The 22,773-nt window shown below is 37.6% G+C and overlaps 1 protein-coding gene across 5 annotated transcripts in view; it reads right to left on the bottom strand.

The window, feature by feature from the left end:
- LOC102223620 (voltage-dependent calcium channel subunit alpha-2/delta-2) overlaps positions 1-22,773 on the bottom strand; it is a 219,883-nt gene that overhangs the window by 97,130 nt on the left and 99,980 nt on the right. For all 5 annotated transcript variants that reach the window (XM_023324995.1, XM_023324997.1, XM_023324996.1 and 2 more), the window contains exon 4: positions 8,799-8,858. In XM_023324995.1, the coding sequence (XP_023180763.1) occupies positions 8,799-8,858 (60 nt within the window). The remainder of the gene's footprint in view (positions 1-8,798; positions 8,859-22,773) is intronic.

Below are 22,773 nucleotides of genomic sequence, written 5' to 3'. Positions count from 1 at the left end.
GAACGTTTTCAAGCGGGTTTGTTTTGTTTTATGGCTAAAAGAATAATTTACAGACAAACGCGACTAAAGTTGGCCAGTTGCTCAACAGTTTAACTGACAGCGAGCGATGCGACGCGGTCGGGAAACGTTTTACGATGACAAAAGGCGAAATTAAAGTGCAAAGAGAGTGGAGACATAAAAACAAAACCATGCGTGAGTGTTGTGACATCTCCTCATTTCTGTCTATTTTACCAGAATCTGAATCTGTCCGACGCAGCCCTCATGAGATTAATGTATTCTGTGGATAATGGAGCTGGCAGCCTTGAGGGCTACGCTGAGAGTTGCCACAATGATTCTCAGTCATTTCCTCTGAAGGACCAATTTACGTAAAATAGAGGCATTATAAAAGGAGTCAAACTTGGACAAAGTGAACAAAACCCTTGCAACTTTCACTCGCAACTCTTCAGGTCATGCTACACCTCTTAAAGGGAATTCATTGTGAGTTCAAAGCAGGTCATATTAAAGTTTCTATTGAAATTGAATTATCTCAGAGGTTTTGCAGAATACCACTTTCAGAACTGCCAACATAACTTTACAGGCTAAAAATGTGAACTACCGGTTTTATTTTGCAGCACTGTAAAACATATGAAGGTGGTTTAGCTTGAAAATGTAAGTTTACCTGCTGCCGTTAAAATGCAATTTAACAAGAAAATTGTTTTGGTTTTAACTCAGAAATTAAAGTTCATGAAGTTGATTTAACAAGAAACAAGTTTTCTAAACAATGTTTTTAAGTTCATTAATCTTGAATTGTGAGTTTTGACTTAACGCTGCAATTTAAACCAAACAATTATTTCACAATATGCAACAAAAAACTTCCCTCATTTAGTTAAAAAGCCACATTTCTCTATTATTTTACTCACAAAATCGAGTTAAAATAACTATTTTACTTTAGAATAATTTAAAGTCTTGCTTCAAACTGATTGAACAAAATTTCTGATCTGATAATGAATTTTATTAAACATCACAATAAATTCTGCTAAAAACATTTAGTGTGAACAGGACATTATCCTCAAGCTTTAAAATAAACATTTGTCTTAATAACAAATAGACTCAGATCGATGTAACACACTTCCATCTCAGGATACAAAAACGAGCCGCTAAGCATTCTGGGAAATAGATTCCACTCCTGTCTTTTTCTTCAGCTTTTTAAAGTGCTAACATAAAAACTCTTGGAGGTTTGACAAGATTAATAAGAAGTTAACACAACTTACTTCTGGAGGTTTATCTTTCACAAACTCACATTTAGGCTCAAAACTAAAACTCACTAAATTTACTTGACTTAAAGAGTAGAAGATAGTAGACACAACTAAATCCAATGTTTTACAGTGAGGTGGCTCAGAGGCTGGATGCAGCTGAACATGCATGTGTACAGAGGCAAAGCGTGAATATTACTCCTATGTATAAAAGTGGGTGGCTGAGTGGAGATGAAGGGAGAAACAGAGGAAAGAAAGGAAAGAAAAAGAGGAGACTGTGTTGTCCTATGATGAAAGGCTTGATTGATTAGAGAGTGATGATTGCAGTAAATGGCCTGGAAGATGGCTCCATCTCTGTTTCCCGTTTCCCCCTCGTCTCTTCCACCTTCTTCCCCCACCGCTTTCTCTCTCCCTCTCCTGGTTTCATCATGGCAGCCCATCAGCAGAGTGCCCCTCTCTCTCTCCTAATGGCACAGCTATTAGCACTAATGCATTTCCCAACGTACAGCAGCTGCCACATCACAATCTGAATGAAAGGACATGTCTTCCTCCAATCTCCACAATCTCCGTCCCGTCTTTCATCCAATCTCGTCTACCGGTTCCGAGGTGCCACGCTTCATGTCAACGCCTCTTCATCTATGTCAAAGCAGTCATCATCAGAGCCGCGGTGTGACGGAGGGGAAGAGCGGCTGATGATAATGTAGCAGATAATATATTGTTGATCATGTCATCAGTCTTAAAGTGATGATGACCAGAGACGATGTTTCATTTCGTGAATTCAACCTTCGGTTTGCTCAAAGTTGTTATCTTAGTGACTCTAGGAAACACCGTCTAACACTATTTGTACATGTGTCAAGATTCTCAACAGGCTTCATTAAGCGTTAAACAACTGGAAGTCAGAGGCAGCTCACAAATGACAGCGCCAAGCCCACAATCTGTGATTTTAAAGCTTTCTAAGAGAGCACATAAACAAACAGCAACAAACTATCAGTGTTCAAGCTGACATGTGTTTGTATTTGCATTCTGTGGATTTTTTCCCTTTTACTTGTAGCAGATAAATTCAGTTTTCAGTTGTTTTTGGATACTAAGGGACATGCATGCATACAAATCCAGAGCATGTGCTTGACTACTATTTTAGCAGGAGGATAAGTAAATACCAAGGTGTTCAAAAGTTACAGCTTGAAACGGCAAGAAAGAAAAAAAATAAGATACAGAGACAAAGGGTGCACCGATTGCAGTTTTCTGGCCAGTCATCAATTAAGATCAATAAAAAGTCTGACCTGCTGATAGTAATTTTGGCCGATGCGTTTTTTTTTTTTGTCTGAAATGTTGCTAGATATAGCAGGAAAGCGGGGTGACTATTAATTGCAAACATGCAGGCATGACCTGATGGGTCGGTCTATCAGTCAAAACTTTCTCACAGCAGAGCAAAAACGGACAGTGGTTGATTTTTAGACCTTTGCAGAGTTTGATAAGATCAGTGGATAAGATCAACTTCACATTCAAGTATCGGCTGATCACTGATCTCCAAAAATTAAGTAAATTAAGATAAATTTTTCAATGCACCCCTAAACAAAAACGACGCCAAGGAATGCTCCAGATTGAGCAGAGTTTTCTGCAGATGTTGCAGACTGTGTCACATTTTTCCAGAGGTTGCAGAAACCCAAACTGCAGTCACACCGTGTCTTCCCTAGTTATATATGGCGGTGTTTTAAAAAGCACATGCTACAAGGTAATGAGCATGAGGAAACGGAAGGGGTGTTGTGGACAATCCTGCATGTGCTTCACTTTGAATAGTGTGTGTACATGAGGAGCAAAGCTGTGTGTTCTGCTGGGTTGTGACATTACTTTCACTTGACCTCCTTATTTGAAGTTTCCCAAAAAGTTCATCTTCTGACCGTGTCGTCAGAGCTGGAAAGTTGCTTTTAAGAGAATGATACTTTAGGCTGTTTCCACACTAAATTATTCACATTCTTTAATGCTACTGTAATGTTCATCTATTTATTTTGGCTTACATTACACTGCTATGTGCTTCAGGTGTTCACTGTGTCTTTACTTTAAGTGAAATGTTAAATATCTCCATGAAAAACCCTATCATACACACAGATGTTACAACATTAAATGTTTATGTGATACAATATATTCTATGTTAAAAAAGGAATTAAAAAATGGAAGTTGTCGGTCAGCCCTAGCTTTCAACTTTTATCATTTTTTATTAATTTTTTATGGTTTTAACGAAGATTGACTTTCAATAATTGTACAAAGAGCCACCAGCATCTACAGCTGAAAATGATGAATACAAGAACAAATACAAAACAAATCCTTCTCTAGCCCAAAAATAAATTTTACATCCAGTAATTTACGTCTTTTATGTTTTATGTTGTATTCTTTTCTTCATTCACATATTTCCAATGTAAACATTTTCAGATGTGTGTAAAAACTGTGTTAGAAGGAGTTTCACTGATAGACAGTGACATTTTATCCCGAATTGGCAAACACCCAGTTAATCACATCAGCCAGAGAAACGCATACTGGCTTTCAGACAAAAAATATTTTAAAAGGATTTCATCCTTTAAAAAGTTATTTTTAAGATTTGTTAAAGGAACCAGACCAAAAATTATCTAAAAGCATAAAAACTAGTTGCATCTGGATGCTCCTCACCAAGGTCTCATCATTTTTTGTCTCCCATCTTTTGTGAACAAAAGGACAGAATAATGTGATATTTGGCTCCAAGCCTCAACTTTCTCTTTTATTCCAATGAGGATTGCAAAACAGCAAAGAAAATCACTCTGCCACCTTAGTGACTCTGCTGCCAGCGCCATTTTCAGGAGCCGCAGAAGGACGGACACCTGACCTTGACAAATCATCAGCTAGCTGACACTGAAATGTCTATTTCACACACCATTTCATTCCAAAGGATTTAAAACCCTGAACGGCCATCGCAACAGTTGTTACAGTCAACATTTTGCCATCCGTAATGTCCAGCCGGTCAGACGCCGGCTCCGCTGTTAGTCCAGGAAGAAAAGAAGGAGCAGACCTTCCCATCGTTACCAGAACAGCTGCCATGGCAGCCGCCAGGAGGACCGGGCGCGTCGCTGTTGTCGCTGGTTTGGTGAGGGAAGCAGCTGGGCGGGCCTGGTGTTAAAGAACCCATCGCTGAACACAGTGGATCTCAAAAGTGCACACACCTGTCAACAGGTTAAATTTGAGCCTCTCCATCACAAGACCAAACAATTTTGTCTATGGAGGTAAACCTGGAAAGACTACGTGAAACCTAAAGGATCTGATTTCATTTTCAGAGTCCAGACTTGATGAAACCACCCTGGTAATCCACTTTAAATATACCTTATATGCTTTTGGTTGGTGTATTTTTGATTTATTTGTTTAGCTTGTTTTTTTTACATTTCTAACTATTTCAGTTTTTCTTCTTTTACATTCTATTTTTTAGTCCCATCACCAAAATCTTTCTCGGCAAAGTGGAGTTGTAACTTAGTTTTGTTTCCATAAGGAAATGATCTACTTGTCTTACTTCTCCCAAATGTTAAAGTTGACTTTTTAATGTTTATGCATGTTTGGGTAGTAACTAGTTAAATTTACTCAATTGCATTTACTTGAGTATTTCTAGGAGTATTTTTACTATGCTGTACTTTTTATTTTTACTTGAGCAGTTTTATTATGAAGTATCATTACTCTTACTTGAATAACATTTCTGAAAAGCGTGGCATGCATATGTGTCCATCTCAAATGTAGAAACATATGATACATCTGAACTTTGACTATACCATATATTAAGCTTCTGGGCTCTTACAGAGCCAAATAAAAAACATTTTTAATTATAACAGTAAATGATCTGATTCTAGCAGATCTTCTGGATGTTTTTATGCAGTACATCCAGAGAGTATCTACAACAACAAATTAATGGTTTTTTTAGCTTTATGTACTTCATATTTTTAAATGAACTGCATATTTTCGTAGTTTTTCATACTGAAAAGAACTCATGAATTGTTTTTTTTCTTTGTAAGTCAGATGATTCAGTTTGCTGTAAAATTAAACTATATTTTTTATTTCATTCCATTAACTTTCATTACATATTATTTGATTTAGTATTTTTGTTTATAATTTCTATTTATTTATTTTTGTTGCTGTATACAACATTTTATTTTGTAGCAGCAGAAAGAAATAAGAAATAAATTCAGAGTTGGGTAGTAACTAATTATATTTAGTCAATTACTTTTACTTGAGTAACTTTTTAAAAATATATATTTTTAGGAGTAATTTACTACAATATACTTTTTATTTTTACTTGAGTAATTTCATTATGAAGTATTTCTACTCTCACTTTAGTGCATTTTTTGGTTTCTCTTCCCACTGAATAAAGAACAAACATGTTTTAGCCAAAAATTCACCAGACACAGACCTGCAGTTTCTGTCAATGTTTGATAAGTTTTTATTGAAAGAAACTGATTTGGAAATAGTTTATTATGCCAGATTTTGCTAGTTTTTCTTATTTATATGATATACTATCATTTTGGGCTTTAAAATACCAAAATGTCCACTTAACCTAATATTTTAGTCTATCTGATCATGTAATTTTTAACTATCAGATGATAGTTAAAAAAGTAAAATCATTGATAATTTGACTTTTTAATAAATACTTTTGTACTCTTACTTGAGTAAGTTGTTGGATGGCCACATTTTACTTTTACTTGAGTAAAACTATGCTGAAGTTGGGCTACTCTTGCTTACAATACAATTTTTGGGTTCTCTGACCACCTCTGGTCATAGGTTACGCTCTAAAAACACACACACACACACACACACACACACGCACACACACACACACACACACACACACACACACACACACACGCACACACACACACACACACACACACACACACACACACACGCCCACCCCCGCCCACACACATCAACTCTACCCAAAAAAACCTCGTCTCTCATGCATCAACACCTTTTCTTTCCATTTGACAGACTGCTCCACCCGCTAGTTTAAGATGCAACGCGTTTCTCCTAATATGCCCAAAGAGCACGAAGCCCTAATCTAATTAGAGTGTCAGTCAGCAGAGTGTTCAGCCAAAGAGAAATTAGGAAAGCACAAAATCTACAAACAGGGGGGAAAAAATCATCTAGCAGGGATGTAGCATATCTAACCGTCCCACCAGATTCTCCCCTCCCCACCCACCACCACCACCTTCTTTTTGTGATATTTTTTTAATGGGCTCACTCTTGCCCCCGCTGAGATTCATTACCTGGCCTAATTATAAAGGCAAATGAAATCAACTCAATACATTATTAATAGAGAAGCACCATTGGGATTCATTTGCAGCATTTGCAACATTATGGTATATTCCAACTGTTTTCATGCCTGATTTAGCACACACACCGATAAGAATGAGGTACGTGAATAAGGTGGAAGTGAAGAGAGCGAGGATGACTACAAAGCTGGACTGGACAGAAAGAGTTTTGAGCAGAAGAGGGGGGAAAAGGATGGAGCGAAGAAAGGTTTTAGAGGAGAAGGAGGAGGAGGGGGTAGGGATTAAAGAGAGAGCTGGTTTTTCCACTTGAGGGGCTATTGATGCTATATTGGATGCAGCTACTTATGAACAGGTGTGCTATGTGTGGAGGACTGTGACCCAGGCACCACTTCCTGCATGGCTACACATCCGATTGAGGCGCATTGGAGCCGGACAGAGAGAAAGCCAGAGAGAGAGAGGCAGGCATCAACCCCCTCGGGCCTAAGATGAAGGGACAGCCGTGCCGCATCCTCCCTCCTTCAAACCAGTAGGGTGAAAGCGAGGAGTGCAGCCCAGCCACCGCAAGACTACAGCTTCAGAGTGTAAGCAACCATGAATAAAAACGGACTTTGCAGAGAAGTAGGGCTTATAATTATTCGCTCTGAATCAGTTAAAGCCTTTTCTCAAATATCCCCCAGGAGGTATCAGGTTAAAAATCCATTTGTGGGAAGTGTAGCATGACAGTGAGCTCGTCTCCCTGGAGACAGACGATATGACAACAGGGGAAGTGTATAAATATCTATTTTACATATTTATATAAAACATATACAGACATGTGAAAATGGAAGGTTGTCGTGTTCAACTGGTATGTGTCTCTGTCTCTGCGACATGTAAAGAAAAATAAATGTTCTTTCAACTGGACGAGCAGATTTTATAATCTGAATTTCAGTCGTTTAATAACCAAATATTCTCCAGTATTCTCCTTGAAAAAGGACACTGAAGAGCTCAGATCATTTACTGCTTGAGCAAAACCAACTTAACTGTAATTAGTTTAAATCTGAAGACAATTTAGTTCATTTGAAAACTTTTGTTTATTCCACAATACATGGAATCAATTCTTTAAAAAAAAGCCTTTCTTAGTTTTATTAAACCTAAATTCAATAGAAACCTTTTAAAAAACTGAACCGTTTCAATGTTTTGATCTAGTTTTATGTATGAATCAAAGAGTAAATGTACTTAAGGTACAGTTGGCACATTTAGGTTTAAATTAATCTTTTTAATTCAATTAACGATTTGGAGTCTCAACTTGAATCTAATTGAGAATCTGTGAAGGGAGTAAAAATTAGGGTGATGATAAGGAGGCCTCCTAACCTCAAGCTGGTCACCAAGGATAAATGGACAAAACACCAAATGACTTGTGCCAAAATCTAGTTTGCATTTGTAAGAAAGGTTTATTGTTGAAATACCAATAAAAAATTTCCATGGACTAAAGAGAAAAGTGAACAAATATGTAGTTTTTAAAATAAAATGTAGATAAAAATGTATAAATTGCTGAAAACCGAGCCTCCTTTTACATTCTCTTATTATCTTCTGAGAAACACCTGTCTCATCTCCTATCAAATACAAAGTTTTAATAAGTGTTCACTTCCTCCTACTCCTTTTCAAACAAAAAATAAGTGGTAAACTTAGTTATGTGTGCAGATGTTTTCTCCGTCCTACTGTCTGCTGTCCTCTTGTTTTTACAAAGCTGTTTGAAATAAATAAATCAATAAAATAACTCAAGCTTCTTGGCTGAATGATCTAAATCTACATCTGCCACCAGTATGAATAATTTTGGGTTTAACAGGAAATGTAGGTGTGAATGTTATGTTGGCATTTAAATGTTTATAAATTGAACAGTCAGTGAAGCACAGCAGCATACACATCACAGTATTTCATTTTACCTTTTCTAGATTGAAAGTATGCACCCTATTGCTTTAAAGGTCAACTGCAAGAAATGCAAAGTTCAACACATTGAAAAAACAAAGCTCTACCACACGGTCTGATAATGAAAAGGGCCATAAAAATACCAACGTTAAAAGTGAACAGTTTTACTGAGTGTGAGTAAACACAGAGCTTGTTTTTGCACTAATTATCCTTGTGATGCTGACCACATTGTCATTTAGCGCTAACAAGTTGGGAACTGATAGACTGAAGAGGAGGTTGGTGGGAACGGGCTGGAGGTGGGAAGTTATGTTTGTTTATAAGTAAAACAGAGAGGAGAAAAAAAAGACCCTGGGAAAGACGAAGACAAGCTGGAGGTCTACTTTACCGTCACGCCGTCTTTCCACACATGCTCCTTCTGCAGCTGCTCAGCCTCTCGGACCAGTTTCTGGAAGAAAACATAAAAAAAGTAAACATCAGAAATCTGCAGGATATGGATTTAGAGGCAGGATTGGGGACCAAATAAGCAATAATGATCCAGGAGAACATTTTTGAAGTCAACACATTATTTTAGCCGCATTACAATTGTTTATTTTTATCCTATATGTGACATTTATAGTTTTGCTCCGTGCAATTAATTTTATTTTGTTTGTAACTGTGGATAACGCAAACTATTAAATACTTTCTTTCATGCTTACTAGCACAAAAACTGTGATTTGTAACAACAAAAAAACAGACTTGTAAGTGCAAATGTATGGGAAAAAAATAAAGAATACAATTTTAAACGTTTATTGTATAGCCTTTTATAGCCAATGCTATAAAAAGTGTAGACTACATTTTTCTACAACTAGTAGTCCAATTAAAATAGTGCCAAACAATGCTTCAATGCCTTAGTTCTGCAAACCTCTGTTATCAGGTTATATTGAGATAAAATGTTCAAATACTTAGTATTTTTCTTTTACTTTTGCTGTGTGTTTTTATCATAACATTTATCATTTATCGAGTTGAGGGAAAATTCACTTCATATTTGTGTCTTTTACTAAGAAAGAGCTCCATGTTATCCTGGCATATAAACATGATGCAATACAAAAGCACTTTTCTTAATGCATTCAAAGAAAGGAGGTGTGTTGATCTTCATAAGTCAGGAACACCTAAACTTACTCGTTGCAGAGCAATAATTAAATTGTTTAATGTGATTAACAAAGCTGGATGAGGATGAGAAGAATGGCAGCTGATGTGAAAAACTCTCCAACACTCAAAGAACTGCAGCACAGAGTGACATTTTCAGGTAATTTAGTCGACCATTAGATGATGTCAATAGCACACACCAACCTACTGATATGCAGGAAAAAGGTTTTTCTGTCCTACCTTCACAAATGTGGAGTTAGTGAAAAACCGCTGGGTATTTAAGCAGATCTGAGCTTTGATTAAAGGAATAACTTCAGCTTTTAGGAAACGTTTACTCTTCTTGTAATTGCAAATGATGAACAGGTGGAAAAGAACCTCAAGCCCATATTGAGTGATGCTGTGGGCCATTTTGCCTTGCATATGCCTTTTGAAACGGCATCATAAACTTCTTGAAAAGTTTGAAGAAGTTGAAATGAACTAGTTTAAGATAAAATCTGGCAGGCTCTACCAGAAAAAGAAACAAAAATGGGAAACGTACTGAATACAGGTTTGCTTTTATAGAATCCAAACTCTTTCCACAGCCATTTCAGTCCTCACTTCAATCTAATGTGTCTGTGAATGTTTTATCCTAAATTACCATAAAGTACCCCTGCAAGGTTATGTTGTTACAAAATGTGCTGTCATAATGTATCCGGATCTACAGCACTTTTTGGATAACCTTGAAAAAACCTCTGCTACGCATGCTTCTCGACTGGGAAGTAATCCAACTAGCAAATACATCTCAGCCTTCAAAACGTCCCATCCTTCCTCCTCTTCTCCTTCACTTCCATCTTGTGTCTGTATCTAGGTTTCCACAGACCTCTAGGGGGCGATGGTGAAATTATTTTTGTCCCAGAATGGCGTGATTGGCCACAAATCCCCAAGGCTCTGAAATTACTCACTCTATTTAGATGCCCTGTTACAGTTAGAGCTCATTCATCTGAAGGAAGATTGCCGTCGCCTATCAAGAGAGACATTTTATCTACAAAAAACACTCAAAATATAAACTCTCACTATAATAGAAGCTATCTTATTTCTATAAGGCGCCCTGCCCACCTCTTCTTAGCGGTCCCAACAAAGCCTCTTCATAAAATGTAAACAATTTCCCCGGGATAAGAACGTAAAGCTCCTATCATGAGGCAAACATACTATGCTGACTTAAAGTGTCAGCATAGTATGTTTTAATACATATAAAAATGCAATATGTAGAGGAATTTGCACTGATTTTAATCCCTTGATTGCATATTTTATTTTATTAAAAATAGCTAAAAATAATTTTAAAATGAACTTATGATGGTGTACATTTGATAGGAATATAAACAACATTATAAACTGCCAGCACAGCACAAACATAAGCTTGAGACGAAAGCCAAAGTAAGGAGATTTAAATATCTCGACCGTCTGTTAACTGGGGTAAACCGTCCTATAAATTTGGGGCAGCCAGTGAAAAAGCCTAATCACCTTTATGTTGGATCTGCAATGCAGAGAAACTGGCTGGTTGACAGCAGCCTTCTTATGTTTATTGGACTGGATAAGAAAGATGGAGCCAGTCCACCAAAACCTTGGAAGTAGACGCTACTTTCAAAGTCAGTCTGGAAATGTACATCTAAAGAGGGTAAATATACAAAGACTGGATGCAAATGACATATTAGAAATTAGTTTATTTTTAAAGGCTACACTAAATTGCTAAAAGTAGTGATTCTCTTGCTTTCACACACATTAACTTTAATGATATCCCATTTTTATCAAAAGGTTTAATATGATGTCAGCCCATCCAATGCAGATATAAATGCTCTTCTGGGAAGGCTTTTCATAAAATCTAGGAGTATATTTTGGGAATTTTAGAAAAGAAATACATCACAAAGGCAGAATGGATCTATACTTTCATATAAAAGTTTTACCCCATCCTCTGAATGGCGTAGCTAGAATTGAGTCTCACTGGATCAGGAAACGCTGTCCAGTCTTTTCGTGTCTAATTTTGGTCAACCTATGCAAATTTTATTCTTAGTTTACTATTCTTAGCTGACAAGACGGGATTCAGTGTTCCCTTCTGCTGCTGTTGCCCATCTGCTTCAAGGTCAGAAGTGTGGTACATTTCATATGGATATTTTACATACACTGGTTGTAACAAGAGGTTATTATTTGAGCTGCTGTTGACTTCCTATCAAATCAAACCAGGATACTCATTTTCCTCTGACATCAACAAAGGAGATTCACAGTTTCTGAAATATTCAGCACAACATCCACCAACAACAATGAGCTAGCCTATAGTGCTTCCTTGTTCAGATTAGGTCAATGGTCTATACAAAACATGTTCATCACATTTTTGCACAAAATCTGTCTTAGATAATGAGATTTCAGTCTGGTCAGTCCTGCCAATTTTGAGCTCCTTGTAGGAGCTCAAAGTGACAAGACATTTAGGACGTCTTGTCACTTTAAATCCAAATGACCTGCTGCTGGCCACGCCCCCAACTCAACATTTACACTCACATGTGAAAAAGGCTGCAAACAGAAGCACAATTATATAACTGTACATCTTTGAAAAGCAGAACTATATCCACCTGCACAACCAACAAGAACGCAGCAAGTGGTTTCTCAATAGTAAGTCAACAATTAAACACGTGTCTATTCCAGCAGCCAATGTACAGTGCATACAGCAGTAAAACCAGCTGACCAAATGTGCTGGAGCTCTGCTTGGGTTGCTAGCTCCTGGAAATGGCTAGATAACGATGTGATGCCCGTGGAAAGTGACTTAACAAAAGGGAGATTTTTGAAACAGTTTATTTTCAGATATCAAAAAACCAAATATGTAGGTTTTTAATCACTTTAGCTTTGGAAGCAGTTGAGACCCAAATGGAAATACAAAAAAAAGCAAAATATGGATTTTTAATAATAGGTCCCATTGAAATCTCCTGTAAGTAAGTAATATTCTAATAATATTGTACGTAATATTCTGATACTCAGTTTGAACTTAAGGAAGTCACGTTAGTAAATTCATTGAGTTGCTGCCACATGATTGGCTGATTTTTGTTTCTGTGGTTGACGAGCAACTCTTCATAATCCAAAATATCACCACCAACACAGTTATGGAGTTTTAGAAAGGACAACAATTCAGCAATTTTTCATTAAACAGGATCAGTTTTGCAGCTAGTGGAATCACACTGGTAATCTCTTGGTGAAACTATAAACATTACAGGAATCAGTTTGGGATCAATAAAAAAAACAACAAAAACACCACACAATAATCTCCAGGGACATTTCATTTCATTTCGCTGTAACAATATATGTGACTTAGCTGTTTATTAATGTATTGTATTTTGCATTGGTTGATATTAATCACATGTTATCTTTAATCTGGCAGCTCTTTCATCCCTTTAGCTCAGTCTTTTTTGGGAGATTTAATCTCTCGGCAGAACTGTACTTTGTTCTTTTTGAATTTTCAGCTCATATTTCTATCTATTCTATGTTCCTCCAGCTGTTTCTCCCTACGCATTCCTCCAACCACTCCCCCTCCTGCTGGACAACCAATTCTCAGAGAACCTCTCTCTTCCAGAGCAGGTTAACGCAGCCCCCTGCTACAAAATCGCCATGTGTCTTAGCGTGGTGTTCGCTCTTCTGTGTTAGCCCAGATGGATTGGCAAGACAAACAGCCAATGAATCACAGTGAGAGATGTGGGAAGGAGGGGGGCAGGGATATATCATCTATGCTGGTGGCTGAAGCCCAAGAAGCTTATTGCGCTGGATGAACATAGTGAGATCAGCACAGAACAGCCCAGATAAGCTCTGTACTGGCCCACACAACACAGAAAATAACACAGCAGAGTACAGGCACAAACACACCAGAAGAGTCAACAGCACTAACATATACTGCAAAATACATCATGTTGTTGGTTATTTGTCAGCCAACAGTCAAGGTCAAGAGCCAAACAGAGTTCTGTGATGGATAGTTAAACTTGAAGTGTGGGCACTTAAACACGGAGGAATCTGACATATATAGCACTGTGCACATGTTAAAAACCACTTCTGAGGCATTCTTTGTAGACATTGTTTTAAAGATGACTTCATAAATAGTGTGAAGGTCTCTGGAGGTCCTAAATTTTACTTATGCACAACCATAGCAGCATGCTTTGAAGTATCTTCTTTAAAAATATGACAATGTGGACAGATGGAGGACAACAGAAGAAGAAATAAAAAACTATTGACAGATGATAAACAGTATAGCATTAAGTAGCTCAAGTGTAATATATTTAACAAAAGGGACTAAAGGACATGAAGTGATGATCATCTGCTATTTAACAAGATTTAATCTAATACAGACTATGGCTGCAACTAATAATTATTTTAGTAATAAATTATTCTAACGATTATTCTGACTGAGTAATCTTGGGGAAAAAATAGGCACATTCTGCAGAGTTTTCATTTAACCACTTAAGTGTATTTCATACAATATTACAAATGCATAAGAAAAAAATAAATAAAAAAAATTGTATTGCTTAAAATGCAATAACAGGATTCTTTAGTGTTCGCTTGATAATTTGTAGAAGGCTGGAAAAAGTTATTCTGACATCAACATGTGAAAAGCTCATCCTTTCTGCTCCAACTAATACTGAGTAGTTGTAATGTGTTATCTTTTGATTAACCAATTAATAACTGACTGACAATTGATTAATCTCGATTAATTCAGTCCCATTAATTGTTGACCTCACGACGGTCACTCGAGAATTTGACCTTCAACATATAAAGCATTTTAAATTATTATAGAAATCAGAAAACACAGCTTTAATCTTGAAGGCAAATTGGTTTTTTTGTTTGGTAGCTGCATTAGAACACAGGCTAATTTTAAAGTAAAGGCCGCACAATATACAGTATTCACAATATGAGTGTGCACAATAATAATACTGTCCAGAATGCGGGCTGCACAGTGGAGCAGTTGGTAGCACTGTTGCCTTGCAGCAAGAAGGTCCTGGGTTCGATTCCCGGCCCGGGGTCTTTCTGTACATTGTTCTCCTTGTGCATGCGTGGGTTCTTTCCAGGTACTCCGGCTTCCTTCCACAGTCCGGTAAATTGGTCTCTCTAAATTCTCCCTAGGTGTAAGTGTGTGTGTGTGTGCGTGGTTGTTTGTCCTGTCTGTCTCTGTGTTGCCCTGTGACAGGTCACAGGGTGTACCCCGCCTCTCGCCCGAAACATTTGCTGGCCTCTTTCTAACTATACATTTGTGTTGAAATTTTGAAAAACTCCCCTAAATTAGGCGGGATAAGAGCAACAAAAGTGCATGATTCAAGTCTTTAGCACAGCCGTTTATGCAAACACTGTTTAAACAAACCACTTAAATGGCCAAAATACAACAAGCTGTTGAGGAATTACACTGATGAAAAAGTTGTGGTCGCCCACAGTTAATTCACAGAGCAAGGCGACAGCGCGGGGGAAATAATCAGAATAACGGAAAGCTCAGCAGGGGACGATCGGGATCTTTAATATTCATAACAGCTGAGTTCGCTCCGTTCCGGAGGGGAGCGGTTTAATCACTCAAAGTCATGTTGTTTCTGGGGGAATGACAGCACAACAGGGACGACCGGCGTCACGCTGTGGTGAGCGCCGACTCGACACCGGTCCGCCTTCTGTGATTGCTGGAGCCCGTTCGGCCCCTTCACTGAGCATTAACTTAAAGGGCACTCGACACAGCGCTCTGTCGTCCGCGTGAGCCGCAGGGACTCTTCAAAACGGCCCTACAGTGTAGGTGTTAGAGCGAGAGCGCACTCGAGAAAGACGCAACATGGACTGTACATGTGATTGCGGCTTTGAATAAGGTACTCAACATGTGTCAAATTAACCCCCTTTGCCTAGTCTCTCAGAGCACTTGAGTAACCTTGGGGACCAAAAAGACTGTGAAATGACTCTGTTGGGGTCATTTAACCGTCTCAGAGCCACTAAGGCAGCAAGGAAAGACCTCTACTAAATTCTGCAATGATTGGCTACAATGAAGAATCACAATCACAACAGCAAGTTCCACAGCTCATTGAATATGATCCCTTAATGTAGCAGTATAAATCCATCCCACATTACAGAAAAAATAAAAATCTAGCATTGATACGATTTTTAGAAAAAATCTTTTTATACTGACATGATCAAAAAGAGACATACTTACCAGATTATTTAAAAACATCTCTTAGGGATGATCAAACATTTTTCATTACAGCTCAAAATGCAAAGAGATTTAATACTTAATTGAAAATTTAATTTGATGCTGATTATTTTATAAATTAGTTTTCTGTCATGAGCTGAAAGAGCAGTTCATGCTATGAATGCTATGCCATGCAGCAGTTGTCCATTAGGGGGCAGCAGACAAAGTAAGTGAGCAGCAGCAGCCAGTGGAGCCTGTCAGAGTGAGAGCAGTCTGCTTTAAGCTCTTCATTCTGTCTTCTCCACTCGGCCGGGATTAAGGCCAATCATAGAAATCACTGAGTCAGAACCGGCCCCACAATAACAGATGGAGGGACTTTCCACTCCAGAATTTTAAAACATCACAGACAAACTCACTCTCACTTCGCCTGGCAGCTCCTCGTCGTCACCATTCCCCCCGCCTCCTCCTCCACCGTTCTTTTTATCTCCCCTCTTCGCCCGTCTTTTTTTTTATCCTGCCATCATACCCCGTACTCCATTTCTCTCCATCTGTCTCAGTTTGCTGCCCTCAATCTCCCCCACTCCCCTCTTTTCCTCTAATGCCTTATTAATTCCAGCAACATAGTTACAACTTCAACTTCAAAACAGTTTAACTGACTTCACAGAGAATGGGGCTTGTCGGTAACAAATGACAGAGTTGGGAAGAGGCTTGGGAAGTTGAAATGGACCCGTTTGTGTTGCTTGCACTATTATTAAATGATCCATTGCACCAAATACAAACAAATTGGTGTGTGGTGGTAAGACTGAAGGGTACAGCTGAAAAACTTATCCCAGCATGTGTTTCATATCAGCTGAAATGTAGATAATTACTCAAAAGTTTTTTTCTTTTAAATATGTGCAAAACACCAGTTTTGCAGTATACCTTTCCTATTTCATCCACAGTTTCCACTCAGCTGATGTTTTTTATAAGGCAAAACCTTAAACTTTAGAAACTATTCTAAAGCTATTCACAAGTTGTTGCTAGGTAACCATAGAATGAGTGAGTTGCTAGGTAACCAAAGAATGAGTAAGTTGAAACCACCAACCTTGCTTTTCTCATTGAGCTGCTAAAGCCTTTCCTCTGCCTACATCTCCCAGAATGCCGTTTGGTTCTGGATTGGAATTCAGTGAATATTTTTTTGATCCTTTGTACGTGACGTCACGCTCTCCAGAACTCTGCCCAGTCCGCCATGACGGATGTCAAAACAACCAACGCGCTCCTTTAAAACTATTCTAAAAACAGACATCTGTAACTTGATATCGCTTCTATTTAGTTGACGTCACTTTAAAAATGGTCATTGGGTGCTGCACGATCGGCTGCACAAATGGACAAGGATAGTCATTTTGTTTTATAACTTTTAATGAGGAAAGATGCGGCAGCCAAGGATAGCAGCCGTCAATCATAATGAGAATCAGCCCTCGATGTAATCACAGATTTACAGAGAACTAGGTAAGAAGACTAACTTTCATAAACTTTATAAATAAGCATTATTAGAAAGACATCAAATATTGCATTATGGAGAAGGGAGGCATCTAACCATGGAGACAATGCCGAACCGTCATGTAACGCAAAATGCATGGAAAGAAACTGGTTAGCATCTTGCCTTTTGTACTTTTTTAATCCTGCTCCGGTGTAAGGAAAAACACTGTTAATGACATAGTGATATAAATCATGTGGTGTGAATTCAGGCAAAGTCTGTAATTTGATCAACACATCAAACTTTTGTAAATACCACCGTCTGTGAGCCCCAACAATATTGATGTGAACGTAACAGGTGTGTAACGTTCACAGACTAATAACCTCGACTGGAACAAGTAGAGGCCATGAATAAACCGGCAAAAACAATTTCAGTTGCTCTGATCAATACTCCCATCCGTCACTTACGATGTTCGTCATGGCGTCTTGAATGATTAAATGACGTAGTTGCAAAGGGTCAATACATTTATTATTGAATATTATCTTTTGATATTGATCAAGTATCTGTACTGATATATATATATTGTTATTGATTTACTGTCCAGCCCTACGTGGTGGATATTTCTTTAATAGATGCTCCTCTTCAGGGTCACCACACAATGTACATGTCCATAACGGCAAAATAATGACCCATAATTCCATGTCCCTGGTCGAGTGACGATTGGCAGATGGGTATTGTAGTCCTTATTAGCAAACTGTAACGGAGGATGTTCATGGATGGGTGGGAAGGCATGTCTTTGTTCTGAGATCCAGAGCACCCTGAGGCAGGCCCGTTTGCAGGCGCCATGCGTGTATCACTATTGTAGCATTTGCTCAGATAATCCCTGCCTTTGTTTCTATCCCATAATCTTCCCCCACCACAACGGAAATGTGAACAGTTTCTTTAGCCGTTCTCCAGTCGTTTCTCACTCCACTTTTGCTGTTTCTAAAGAGACTGGATCTGGAGCAAGCTCTCACCTACCCACAGCAGCAGCATCAGCAGCTAGTCACCAGCTTTTCACAAATCAAACAGCAGCTTTTATACGCTCAGCGAAGACCCAGAGAAGCACCATATTGCAACAGCAGCCTGCCAGCATTGTTCTGAAGCCTCTGTGAAGATCACTGAGACAAAAAAGGCACATTTCTTTACTTTGGAACAATACAGTAAAGCTCTGCAGCAGCTATATTCATTTATAATGGATCCTAAGAGTTTCACTGATAATAATTGACCTTGATCAGAGGCTGTTGTGTGCTCATCACTCTCCTTTTAAATTTATGATGAGGGTATAATCAAACTACGATTATGTTAGAAGCTCAAGTCAAAGAAGCAAATAAGCTATTACAATATACTGACTGCTGATGTATCTCCATCAAAAGCAATTTCTGAGAATTTATTCTTTAGATGTTGGGATGTTAGAGGTCGACTTTATGACAATAAAGACACAAAACTATTATAACTTGTGGATGCTCAGACAAAATGGAGAGTAAAAGAGCATTGTATATACAAACTGTCCTTATGATTCACTGACAGATAAATACATGATATTAAATGGCATTATATTCTCAAGCTATAAGGAATACCATCATGTAGGACCACTCTGCACAATTTATTAAATTGCAATCCTCAATATCAGTGTGTGCAAAATTGCAATTGCTATAAGAAGTGCTTGCATGTACATTTTATACATTTATATTACATATAAATAAAAGGTTTATACTTTTGTTCACACTGTATATTAATGAAACATTCAGACAGTTGTGCCTCCCTATATGCCCACAGCCATTAGAGATTTTATTGGCTGAAAATGAAAATTTTTAATGAAGCAAAATAAAGTTGAGGTGAAAACATACATTTATCTCGACCAACAGTGCAATATATAACAATATTGTCATTACATGTTTCTCCTAATTCCATGCAGCACTAGCTAAACTAAGAGCATCATGCATTTAGATTAACCTAAATGTATCTTGTAGTCAGAAACTGATATAACATTGCCTTTTTTGCTACAATATTTACAATAAAACTACAAATACCTCTCTATATTTGTGGTTTAATTATTGTATTATTCACTTTCATTAACTTATTTTAACATCACATGAATATGAACAGTTTAATTTTCTTCGTTGTCAGCAGACTTTTATATTCAAATGTGTGTTGCTGTGTGTTTGTTTGGTTCCTTACGCCATGTTTTTTACTAGATAAATGTTGTTTATTAATAATTGAGGCATTTATTTGGGTCGAGGGTCTGATTTTATATGAGGAAAGCACTTTTCCTTGGTTAATTGGCATTCAGCACAAGCAGTCCATCGCTGTTCTTTGTTCTTGCTCAGACTCACTTATTTGCTTCCTTTCCCTATAGTTTCATAAACTACTTTTTATGTAGTAGGCGTACATTTAACTGGAGAGTTGCTGCTGCTTCTCACCGTTTGAATCCATCTACAGGGTTTATCTAATCACTCTAGACTGTCTAAGACAGAGCGTGCTTCAGATCTGTCAACCTACTTCTTAAATGTCAATTGTACTTGACAAAAGCTGGCAAATTTGCACAAGCTGATGAAAATGAGATCTTCTGTGGCCTTAATGCTTTGTTATATGACATTAAGTGAGATATATTTGCACAGGAAAATGGTGATAAAAACATGATTTTCATTTTGCTGTGCAGAAGGGGAAAAAAAACATATGGCTTTATGTTGTTACCAAATTGCCCACTTCAATGCATTTTATCAATTGAATAAAGCTTTTGCAAAAAAGTGAAAATGAGAATCCCCACGTTGTACAACCAAGCAATGTAACCACTTCACTGAATAATCTGTAGAATGTAGATCCAAAGGGTTGACACAGTCAACAATGAAAATTTACCTTTCAACTCCATTCACACTTAAGCTTATAATGGCTTATTATTTTAAAACCTTCTGAATTGAGCAAAATACGATTTTTACTCTCAATGATGCTCTGTGCTCAGTCTGATCTGAGGGAAATTTTCAAACAAGCTGGCAGCACTTGGACAACTAACAGGACAATATAAGTTGAGAAAGGCAACAGACTCATCGTGTTTTGAGATCACAGCCTGAAACCTGCATTGAATGGAGTTTGTATTGATCATTTATTGCTTTAAAATGACCTACAAAAGCTGAGTTCTAAGCTAAAATTAACACCTTGTGTGTGAACTTTGCAACATAAAACAAATAGTCCTACATCCCATGTCTGTCACTTTTGCTATGTGAACACAGATTACGTGAGCATACAAGCAAGGAACATACTAGATAATAATTCTGAATTTCCAGAAAACAAAATCTTTGAACTGGATTCCAATTTAGCAAAAGGTTTGTTTACTACACTATGAATTTTCCATTAAAAATAGACAGAAAAAGTCTCAGTTTAACCCAAAATTATGGCTCATCCAGACTCTTTTGGGCATGTCAGAGCTTGAAAAAAAGAAAATGACATCTGAAAATATAGCTCTTCTCAGTGTACATCAAACCAGAATGTGAATCAGTGTCATTCATCATAGCAACCATTCTTCCAAACCAGTTTTTCATGTTCATCTTTCTCCATCACAGATGTAAATCCATGTAAAATTACACAGATATTAAGGTAAGGGTGCATGTATGCCGTACCAGCAGTACAGTCTCCTCACAGGTAGCATGAGCTGTGCATGCAGCAGGCCTGTAGGGGGCTCAGGATGAGCAGCAATGAGTGTGCTGAAACAGGCAGAATCAGCTCACTGACATCAATGTCTGCTTGGGTGGACTCACACTATATTGTTTGATTCACAGTCATGGCCATGCGCAGCCTTTTTACAGGAATTAACGAGAGAAAATCAGAGAAATGGAGTGAGAGAGAAACGATGCTTAAGAGTGGCATTTACATGAGAGCAAACACAATAGTTTCATCCCACTCTAGCAATATGCAGCGCGTCTCAGACGGACAAAATTGCTCTGTCTGGAGCAAGTGAGAAATACATATAACAAAACAAAACAAAATATTATTCCACTTGAAGGAAACTGAGCCCATGACCGTTAACAGATGCATATGACTGCACGTTTGTTTTGTCCACTTCCTCAGCAGTCTGAGGGGGGAGGAGCAGATTGAAGTGAGAGTGATGAATACAAGGATGCTCTGACAGAACAGCCGAGTTAGATTTAAAGCTGTTGCCTGTAAACTGATGCATCTGAAAACATATTTACAGGAACTGTACAAAAAGACAATCATTGCTACATTTCACACTAACATATGTATTTCAGAGTTTGGATTAATTTTCTTGCACAGTTTGCCAAATAGGCTCAGTATTTGGTACCATTAATTTGAACTGCATGATTTGGGCATAACTTTTCTCTAAAAGCTTCTTGGCTCATTCCTTCTGACAAACCTGGTGAAGCTCAGTCAAATTTGCAGGTCTCCTTGCTAAAAACATTATTTTTTACCTCTACCCATACATTTTTTATGAATCTGACATCAAGCCCTTTAATGTTGAATAAAAAACAATTATTTTATTGTTCTTAATCCACTTTATAAGAAGATTTTGTGAGTCATTGTCCATTTTAAAGACCTATATAAGTTCCTGGCTGATGTCTTTAGATGTTGCTTCAATATTTCCACATAATATTGTTACCTCACTAGGCCATTTATTCTGTGAAGTGCACCAACTACACCAGAAGTACAACTACACCTGATGTTAACCACTAACTTGATTTCCTTTTTTGTTAGAATAAATACAATGAACCTGAATGTGTCTGTTGTGAAGCCAACCTACTGGACCTGAGACAAACATAGAAGGGGTAAAAATGCATCTGCAGATTTTAATCCTTCTTCCTCTCTGATTGGCCTTAATTCCTAGTTTAGTTACAGCGCACATTTCACTGTGGACAAAGAGACACTGTGAACATCTTCAGGCAGCTTCTTTAGCAGCTTCCTTGCTTTTGTTTGTGGTTTTATATTTACATTTATAGCTTTAAACACATGTCCCAAGTTTTGCCTCAGATTAGGGCTGAACAATATCAAAACATGCGTTATGTGATAATATTGCTAAATCTTGTTTTAACAACATGACTTGCAATGAATAAACAATTAAAAACTGTTGATGTCTTTTAGCTTTTGATTCATACTATATATAGTCTGTATAAAGAGAATGTTATGCAGCAACTTTTAAAAAAACACCTAGGATTTGCCTCTCAATAATTTTAACCTAAAAGTTGCTTCTGGTTTCTGGTATTGCAACAAGTTAGTTGTAGTTTCTGATTTTGGGATCTCACTACTTCTTTATCTTATAAAGCCTTTTATGTTGCATTAAACAACAAGTGTCAACAAATATACAGGTGCAGGAAGAGAGCCTGAGTCCATTGTACTTAAATAATTGCCTGACACTTATTCTGGTCTTGGCAATTCCTCAAAAAATGCAGATTTCAAACAATGATGTTGTATTACTAATACGTGCCCCGAACACTGATTAATCAAAATGTTGTTAATTAATCAATCAGAAACTTTTGAAAGCTGTGAATTCATCTAGTTTTCCTCAACGTTTTATAAAGGTAAAGCAATTTAAATCATTGAATTTGAAAATAGAAATTACTTTGGCAATCC

This window comes from Xiphophorus maculatus, chromosome 20, assembly GCF_002775205.1.
Source record: "Xiphophorus maculatus strain JP 163 A chromosome 20, X_maculatus-5.0-male, whole genome shotgun sequence".
NCBI lineage: Eukaryota > Metazoa > Chordata > Actinopteri > Cyprinodontiformes > Poeciliidae > Xiphophorus > Xiphophorus maculatus.
This window is presented reverse-complemented; position numbering and strand designations above follow the sequence as displayed.